The sequence below is a fragment of the Lampris incognitus genome, chromosome 2, assembly GCF_029633865.1.
Source record: "Lampris incognitus isolate fLamInc1 chromosome 2, fLamInc1.hap2, whole genome shotgun sequence".
In the NCBI taxonomy this organism is placed as follows: domain Eukaryota; kingdom Metazoa; phylum Chordata; class Actinopteri; order Lampriformes; family Lampridae; genus Lampris; species Lampris incognitus.
The window spans coordinates 144256331-144266330 of record NC_079212.1 but is presented as its reverse complement, the minus strand read 5'-3'; the positions used below and the strand labels follow the sequence as shown (position 1 = coordinate 144266330).

The window sequence follows — 10000 nt, the reverse complement described above, 5'->3', positions numbered from 1 at the left end:
AAGAGCTCAAATCAAGCAGTCACCTCTGTCTGCAGTCAGTAGTAGGTCATTAGTGACCTTAACTAAAGCTGTCTCAGTACTATGAAGTGCTCTAAAACCAGACTGGAAACTGTTACAAACACTATTAGTGTTGATAAAAGAAATCAATTGAGATGAAATTACTCTCTCCAGAACCTTAGTTAGAAAAGACAACTTGGAGACTGGTCTGTAGTTACTTAAGGACAGGGGATCTAAATTAGGTTTCTTCAGCAATGGGTGAACAATGTTGTGCTTAAAACTATCTGGAAAAGAACCAAAGACCAGAGAGTTCTTAAGAATTTGCAGACTAGCAGGGCTGATAGTTGAAAATACCTTCTTGAGCAGCTTAGTGGGAATGATGTCTAAGATTCAGCAGGAGGAGCTCATATTGGAGACTGTACTCTTCAACAATGAAATTGTAATTGGTTGAAACTGGGTAAAAGAGGTGGCATTAACATGGGGGATGGAACAAATGCAAGAGCCTGTCTGGATTTGGGATCTGATATTCGCCACCTTACTGACAAAATGAGTGAGAAACTTTTCGGGCAACTCAACATCAGGTTCAAAAAGAGAAGTGGAGGCAACATTAATAACAGAATCAGTTACCCTAAAGAGAACTTAAGGATTTTGGTTATTTCTTTATATTTGTTAAGGAAGTATGCTGATCTCACATCCTTAACTGCCTCCGGGTAAATTAACATTTGGATTTTACGGGTGGTGTTGTGGGCTACTTCAGACTTGTTGGCCTTCCATTGTCATTCTGATTTTCTAGAGTCTTCTAAGGGCACGAGTGTGTTCATTCAGCCAGGGGAGGTGATTTGATTTAGTTAACTGAGCAGCTGAAAGTAGTAGTAGTGGTACTGTTAGAGGTACCGTTGTCTGTGTACCATGTGTATCAGTATGTACTGTGGTACTATGTTAGTACTATTAGAGGTACTGTTGTCTGTGTACCAAGTGTATCAGTGTGTACTGTGGTACTATGTTAGTACTGTTAGAGGTCCTGTTGTCTGTGTACCATGTGTGTCAGCATGTACGGTGGTACTATGTTAGTCTGTTAGCACTACTGTTGTCTGTGTATTAGTATGTACTGTGTGTACACAGTGACATATGTACATGTTTCCTTTTTAGATTTACAATTTTTTAGGATGAAAAAAGGACATTAAAAGAAAAACGTTTGAAACAAAGATCAGCATGAAATATTATTCATATCTGGTGAGTTGTGTCAGTAAAAACTTAATTTGGTTAACTGACAGATTTCACAAACGAACACTTTGATTTGGATAAAATGTGTCAGTGTTTTTTCCAGTGGAAGACGCCACGCGTGTTCAACAGTTGGTGATTGTGATTCAGACTTCAGCTGTTTGTTGTGTAAATGTGTGTAAATGTTGACTGCCTCCAGTCTTCACTTGGCCACAAAACCTTGTTTCAACATTTTTGTTTTGATTTATTTTAGACATTGAAGCAAGACACCAGTCACACACCATGGAACCACAGTCAACAACCAGGCAGAGGACGAGAGGACACAACTGCTGTAAACCGCTACAAAACAAACAACAACATGGACAACTACTACAACACAAACCAGAAAAACTACAACACAAACAGCAACTGACAGAACCACAGCAGCAGCAGCAGCAGCAGCAACAGCAGCAGCAGCAGCAGCAGGCGTCGGTGGACTCCTGGAGACCGACGGCCAACTGGTACATTGGACGAAGACCTCGTACTGCCTTCTCCAACACCCAGGTTAGTAGGACGCACAGTCAGACAGACACACAGATTTACAGACAGACAGACGTAAAGACGGACAGACCGACATAAAGACAGACAGACAGGCAGACAGACACATATAGACGGCTAGACGGATAGACAGACAGACAGACAGATGCAAAGACAGACAGACAGGCGCTAAGATAGACAGGCACGTGGATAGACGGACAGACAGACAGACAGACAAACACAAAGACAGATGGACGGACAGACAGATAGACAGACAGACACACACACACACACACACACACACACACAGATGGATAGACAGACAGACACACAGACAGACAAACACAAAGACAGACAGACAGACAGACAGACAGACAGACAGACAGACAGACAGACAGACAGACAGACAGACAGACAGACAGACAGGCAGGCAGAAACAGACAGGCAGGCAGACAGACTCAAAGACAGACGGGCAGACAGACGCAAATACAGACAGACAGATAGATAGACAGACACAGACAGATGGATAGACAGACAGAGAGACTCAAAGACAGACAGACGGAAAGACAGACAGACAGACAGACAGACAGACAGACAGACAGATAGAGGGACAGAGAGACAGACAGACAGACACAAAGACAGACAGAGAGATGGACAGACAGATAGATCGACAGACAGACACACAGACAGATGGATAGACAGACAGGCAGACAGATAGATCGATGCAAAGACAGACAGACAGACAGACAGACAGACAGCTAGACACAGACAGACAGAAAGATGCAAAGACAGACAGAGACGGACAGACAGACAGATAGATCGACGCAAAGACAGACAGACAGACAGACGAATGGACAGATGAACAGAAAGACCTACAGATAGAAGAACAGTCACACTGATGGACAGACAGATGGACGGAGAAACGTCTGTCTGTGTTTAGACAGACGTATGGATGGACAGACAGACAGACAGATAGACTGATACAGTGATGAACAGTTGTCAGAAGGTGTTTCGTCAGCGGAGGGATTTTGGACTCACCCAGGATGGAAGACAGGAAGAGATGCTGCAGAGCAAAGTAAATACAGAAGTATGAACAGCAAGGAGAGAAAGGTGAATGGAGGGAAAACTGGATCTGTTACACACACCAGAATCAAGACTGCGAGTATCCACAGAACCAGAAACAGGTTTTATTTGCCAAGTAACTTTTCATAAACCAAACATTTGACTTGGTTGTGAGGCTGACTTTGGCATTTAGACATAAGAGAAATAACTGCAAAAGTAATTTCAGTAAAAGTAAAGGTACCTAAAGTTGTTTTTCTCTCCAGTCGGATTCATTCAGATTTCTGTGTGTACAAAAACTATTGTGAGTGTTTTGCAAGTCAATAAAGTCTATGTATACAGGGCCATGATGATGTATACAGGGCCATGATGATGTATACAGGGCCACAATGATGTATACAGGGCCATGATTATGTATACAGGGCCATAATGATGTACTATACAGGGACATGATGATGTACTATACAGGGACATGATGATGTATACAGGGACATGATGATGTACTATACAGGGCCATGATGATGTATACAGGGCCACAATGATGTATACAGGGCCATGATTATGTATACAGGGCCATAATGATGTATACAGGGACATGATGATGTATACAGGGCCATAATGATGTACTATACAGGGACATGATGATGTATACAGGGCCATGATGATGTATACAGGGACATGATGATGTATACAGGGACATGATGATGTATACAGGGCCATGATAATGTATACAGGGACATGATGATGTATACTGGGCCATGATGATGTATACAGGGCCATGATAATGTATACTGGGACATGATGATGTATACAGGGCCATGATAATGTATACAGGGACATGATGATGTATACTGGGCCATGATGATGTATACAGGGCCATGATGATGTATACAGGGACATGATGATGTATACAGGGACATGATGATGTATACAAGGCCATGATGATGTATACAAGGCCATGATGATGTATACAGGGACATGATAATGTATACAGGGACATGATGATGTATACTGGGCCATGGCGATGTATACAGGGACATGAGGATCTATACAGGGCCATAATGATGTATACAGGACCATGATGGACAGTCTGTAATTTCACATTATGTTGCATTTGCCTCAAGTGAAGGAGTTCAAGTATCTCGGGGTCTTGTTCATGAGTGAGGGTAGGATTGAGCAGGAGATTGACAGGTGAATTGGTGCAGCATCAGCAGTAATGCGGGTGTGGTACTGCACCGTTGTTGTGAAGAGGGAGCTGAGCCGGAAGGCAAAGCTCTCAATTTACAAGTCAGTCTTCGTTCCAACCCTCACCTATGGTCATGAGCTTTGGGTAGTGACTGAAAGGGTGAGATGGCGGATACAAGCGGCTGAAATGAGTTTCCTCTGTAGGGAGTCTGGGTTCAGCCTTAGAGATAGGGTGAGGAGCTCGGACATCCGGAGGGAGCTCGGAGTAGTGCCGCTGCTCCTTCGCATCGAAAGGAACCAGTTGAGGTGGTTCGGGCATCTGATTAGGATGCCTCCTGGGTGCCTTCCTTTGGAGGTTTACCAGACACGTCCAACTGGGAGGAGACCCCGGGGTAGACCCAGAACTCGTTGGAGGGACTACATGTCCAATCTGGCCTGGGAATGCCTTGGGATCCCCCAGGAGGAGCTGGAGGGCGTTGCTGGGGAGAGGGACGTCTGGAGTGCCCTACTTACCTTGCTGCCATCGCAACCCGACCCTGGAGAAGCGGCTGATGATGAATGAATGTATACTGTAACTATATATATCTGGTGTGTTTACATGGTGTATACTATCTATCTATCTATCTATCTATCTATCTATCTATCTATCTATCTATCTATCTATCTATCTATCTATCTATCTATCTATCTATCTATCTATCTATCTATCTATCCCTGTAACATGGTGTGGTGCAGGTGGAGGTGTTGGAGACGGTGTTTCGGGTGAACTCTTATCCAGGTATCCAGCTGAGGGAGGAGCTGGCTTGCAGATTACAGCTGGATGAGGACAGGATCCAGGTACGGACATGACAGGTGACCTCCTCACCAGGCGACTTCTGTGGTTCTCAGTAGGAGGCCCGGGACTCGTCTGGGTCCAGGAGAGTGTCACTACTACTGCTATCTCAGATTAGAGTTCAAGCATACTCTGTATTTACATGTCACAGAACGGATTATGTGAATAAAGGCGTGTTTCCATCACGTCTGTTTTAGTGCTAAAACCCTGAGTGCAGGTCTACGTGTCCTACGTCAACACCCACCAGAGAGGTGGACCAGTTAAGATGAAGAAACAACTGATCACATCATTAAATTCTATTCACGTTTCATTTTTTTATTCGGCAAATGTGTTTCCAGTGCATCTCTGTATACAGAATAAAAAGGTTATCAACCTCAAGTGGTAAAATTTGGGGAATTTTATCAAATATTTGTCCTTTCCATCAAGCTTTTTTGAGTCAAAACAACAAAATTCACATAAATTCCCAGATGGAAATGTGCTTACGGTCTACGAAACACCTATTATTACCCATTCAAAACAGAACTATCTAAAAAGCAGAGGTCTGAAACGGACTCGTGGTGGTTTAGTCAGACACGCCGCTGGAAACCTTTCTACGTGTGTGTATAGTGTGCTGAACAGCTGCGTTAGCCTAGCTTAGCTCAGTTGCTGGAAGTCTACAGGGTCATTAGCAGCTCCTCTCAACAGAGGAGCTGCTAATGCTACACCTTTTCCAAGGCCCGTTGTAATACTTTGGATTTGTTAGCTTAGCGCCAACGATCCTTCTTATCCAACATCGCACAAGCTCAAGCAAAATCCTAAGAATTAGATTCTGGTTTTGAACTATTTTTCCTTCCATGTCCACCATCTTCTGCTGTAGAAGAAGACAGATTATAGAAGTTATTGTATTGTGCAAAAACAGTTGGAAACTATAATCTATATGTGGTACGGTAGCGCAGTGGTTAGCGCTGTCACCTCGCAGCAAGAAGGTCCTGGGTTCGAACCCCGGGGTTGTCCAACCTTGGGGGTCATCCCAGGTCGTCCTCTGTGTGGAGTTTGCGTGTTCTCCCCGTGTCTGCGGTGGCCGGTGGGTTTTCTCCGGGTGCTCCGGTTTCCCCCACCATCAGAAAGACACGCATGTTAGGGTTAATCCTCCTGTCTGTGCCCCTGAGCAAGGCATGGCAAGAGGAACTGGAGTTGGTCCCCGGGTGCTGCACAGCGGCTGCACGGCTGCTGCTAGCTACACAGCTAGGATGGGGTAAATGCAGAGGAAGAATTGCCCCACGCGGATCAATAAAGTAGTAAAAAAGTAATTTTGGGGGTTTTGCTTGAACTTGTGAAAGGTTGGATAAGGAGAATGGTTAATGTGAGGCCCCTCGTCTGTTTCCACGTCTTCTAACAAACGTTTAAGTCAACTATAACGACATCAACTGGTCTTTGGTTTAAAACTTGTTCTGTTTTTAAACAGAAATATCTTTCAATCTGTTACACTTAATGTCTCTCTCTTTCCTTCTGTGTCTTTCTCCGTCTGTCTGTCTCCGAACCAAACAAAGTATTGTAACGATGACGGGTGACGAGACTTGCTAGCCCTAACGGGTCGGAGCATTTCGGGGGTGGGCAGTCTTATCCAGAAAGGGCCGGTGTGGGTGCAGGTTTTTGTGCCAGCTAAGCAGTCCCACACCTGATCCCACTAGTCAACCAGCAGAGTCTTTGCTGAGGAACTCGATTCGGAGACACAGGTGTGTAACTGCTTGGTTGGCACAAAAACCTGCACCCACACCGGCCCTTTCTGGATAAGACTGCCCACCCCTGTAAGTCCAGTTGACCGGTTAGCACAGTCGCCCCAGGTTCGCGCCCCGGCTGCGGCGGTTCCCGACTGCCCCCTGAATTCGCTACCTTGGTCAGAAGTGGGATGGTGAGACATGAGGCCATCCATCAGAAGCACGTGCGCCCAGGGGCGTGAGCGTCCCGAAGGGGTGGGAGGGGGGTAGTGTAACGACCACCGATGAATAGACTCGCGAGCCCTTGGCTAACGGGTCGGAGCCTTTAGTCGACTGGCTAATGTAGTGCGGGAGATCCGGGTTCGCGTCCCGCCTGTGGCGGTTCCTGGCTGGTTCCCCAAGTCACTATAGTCGTTGTTCGTTCATACGGGTGGGTCTGGTTCGTCGGCGGACCTTCTTGTTTTTGATTTGGACCGTCAGAACTGAAACTCTTCTGTCTTTTTCATTTTTGTTTTTGTTTTTCAGATCTGGTTCCAGAACCGGCGGGCCAAGCTGAAGCGCTTCCACAGGGAGAACAGGCTACGGATGGTCCAGAAAGCCATCGCCGGCCTCCGGGTCAACCGTAAGGTCATAGGTCAACGCGGAGCCGAGCAGGAAGTTCTGACAGAGCTCGCGGCCGACGGAGAGGTGGCGCCGGGCGCCAGAACCGAAAGGGGAGCGAACACCGCCGAGACGAGACGTGATCAGAAGACTGGCTGCGCGAGACTCCGACGCGCTTCGAACGGACGAATAGAAACGCCAAACAAAACAACAGCGACGCAACAACACTGTGAAATACACAACGCCGAAAGCCCGAGGGTCAGGTAAACCACTAAGGGGAGGGCGGCAGATGGGTTTCCGGTGATGCCAACACGAGGCCTCACGTGCTAGCTGGTTCAGAGCCGCTCTGCCACGATGACAACGAGAGCTGGACACAAGTGTCCTCGTGTCGTGTCGTGTCGTGTTGTATTGTGTTGTGTTTCTGAGGGGGTGGACGTCACAGTAGTCGAGCGTCGGGCCGATCATTCGGGTTGGAGATGTTGAGCGGCTCGAGAGCAGCTGTGTGACATCTGGATGTTTAGTCTCCGAAACCTGTTCAAACCCCATAGTGTGGTTAATCATCCATTTATCTGTTTGGCTGACCTCCTCGCCCCCTCAGACACGTCTCTCATGGCTTCATTCCCGCCCCGGACTCCCGGATGGTGGACGTGGGTCTGTCTTTCCGTCCTTGTCGTGATCTTCTTCAGCTCTGTAACAGGAACTGACGCGGTAGTGAACGTGATGTCTTCTGTGCAACAGTTTAAATAAAAACAAAAATCTTTAGAAATGTTCTTGGTAGAGTATCAGCACCCTCCTTCCGTCGCCATATGAGGCAGGCGATACTGTGTTGTGACGTCATTATGGGACATGTATATATATGTATACATACACTACAGGCTCAGTGGGATGGATTACCCGTCTCAGGCAAGTTTACGGTCCCTGCCGGTTGGTTTTCATGCTGTACTGAAACGAATGGGAACCAGCTGCTGCCTGCGGGGCAGGAAACACATTCAAAACGTGTAAAATACTACGATGTGTTTTGGAGGGTGGTCCGGGGGGAAGCACAGTAAACATGATAACCCGGACGGCATCTGGATGTGGGCCACTTCCGGCAACGATGCGGCACTGATGGCCTTCTTCTGGCCCTGACAAAACGGATGTGAGCCTGAAGTGGCCCACATGTATAATAGCAAATATGGCCCAAATATGCCAAGTCACATGTGGGCCTTTCTTGGCAAAGATGCGGTGCTCTGGGCAACATGTGGTCTGGATGTGACCCTGAAGTGGCCCGTGTGGTAAATGGTGAATATGGCCCAAATATCACAACACAAATATGGACCACCTTTGGCAAATATGTGGCACATGCAGCATTGCTATGGCTTGGTTCTGATCCAGATATGGCAGACAGGAGCGGACCGCCCAAGTGCCGTCGTTCCACACGGCATGTGGACCGGATGAAAGTGTCGGGTGGGGGACGGGTCCGGGCCGCAGCAGTTTTGCTCTCTGGGAAACGGGCTAGAAACATGTAAAATCACCGGCACGGCCCTTTAACCAGGAGCAGCCTCCTCCCTCTCCTCCTTCCCACACCTCCTGATGAGTTAAGCCCCACACTTCGTTAGACGGGCTAAATGGCAGCAAGGGACGATCATTGTCGTTTTAATTGGAGCCTGGGGCGGGGATGTTAGCCGGGAGGGCTTTTACCGGGGGCACAAAGGTGGGAGCCCGGGGCAGATGGGAGTTCTCCAGGGGTAGACAGAGGTACGCAGGGGCAACTGGGCCTGCTGGGGTTTTTACCGGGGAACAATAGCAGCACAATAGAAGAGCAGGGAGGCCAGCCGTTGCCCCCGGGCCACAGGAAACAAGCCGGGAGACACGGGGAGGGAGGCCGAGGGGAGGACGGGGGACAAAAGGAGGAGACGGCAGATTTTCTCATGCAGCCGGTTTACTGCTCTTCTGGCCACTCGGGTGCTGAAATGAACCCGAGCGTGTTTCTGTCAAGCCCAACAGTCGAGTCCGACACGGCGAGGACGCCAGAGGGACAGCAGTGGGCGTCCGAGACCGCCGCTAATCCACATCACTTCCCTTCCGTCTTTGTTGACTCACCAGCGGCAATTCAGTTCGCAGCCAGGATCAACACACGAACCCAGGTACCCCACCCTTATAAACAATACAGTGACTGCAGGTGTCCCCACCCTTATAAACAATACAGTGACGGCAGGTACCCCCACCCTTATAAACAATACAGTGACGGCAGGTACCCCCACCCTTATAAACAATACAGTGACTGCAGGTACCCCCACCCTTATAAACAATACAGTGACTGCAGGTGTCCCCACCCTTATAAACAATACAGTGGCTGCAGGTACCCCCACCCTATAAACAATACAGTGGCTGCAGGTACCCCCACCCTTATAAACAATACAGTGACTGCAGGTGTCCCCACCCTTATAAACAATACAGTGGCTGCAGGTACCCCCACCCTTATAAACAATACAGTGACTGCAGGTGTCCCCACCCTTATAAACAATACAGTGACTGCAGGTACCCCCACCCTTATAAACAATACAGTGACTGCAGGTGCCCCCACCCTTATAAACAATACAGTGACGGCAGGTGCCCCCACCCTTATAAACAATACAGTGACGGCAGGTGCCCCCACCCTTATAAACAGTACAGTGGCTGCAGGTACCCCCACCCTATAAACAATACAGTGGCTGCAGGTACCCCCACCCTTATAAACAATACAGTGACTGCAGGTGTCCCCACCCTTATAAACAATACAGTGGCTGCAGGTACCCCCCACCCCGATCGCGAGAAAAAGCACGAGTGACGTTTGCGATTACAGCCAGTGCCAACCTACACCACAAGAGGGCGCCAGAAATACAACAAAACGTCTACAGTTAAAGGCCAATAG

The 10000-nt window shown here is 48.0% G+C and overlaps 1 protein-coding gene across 1 annotated transcript in view; it reads left to right on the top strand.

Annotated features, from left to right (window-relative positions):
- Positions 1 to 7374, top strand: part of hesx1 (HESX homeobox 1) — a 9071-nt gene extending 1697 nt beyond the window's left edge. The window contains exons 2-5 of the mRNA XM_056301886.1: positions 1325 to 1377; positions 1666 to 1761; positions 4714 to 4815; positions 7033 to 7374. Of these exons, the coding sequence (XP_056157861.1) occupies positions 1325 to 1377; positions 1666 to 1761; positions 4714 to 4815; positions 7033 to 7374 (593 nt within the window). The remainder of the gene's footprint in view (positions 1 to 1324; positions 1378 to 1665; positions 1762 to 4713; positions 4816 to 7032) is intronic.
- The last annotated feature ends 2626 nt before the right edge of the window (positions 7375 to 10000 follow it).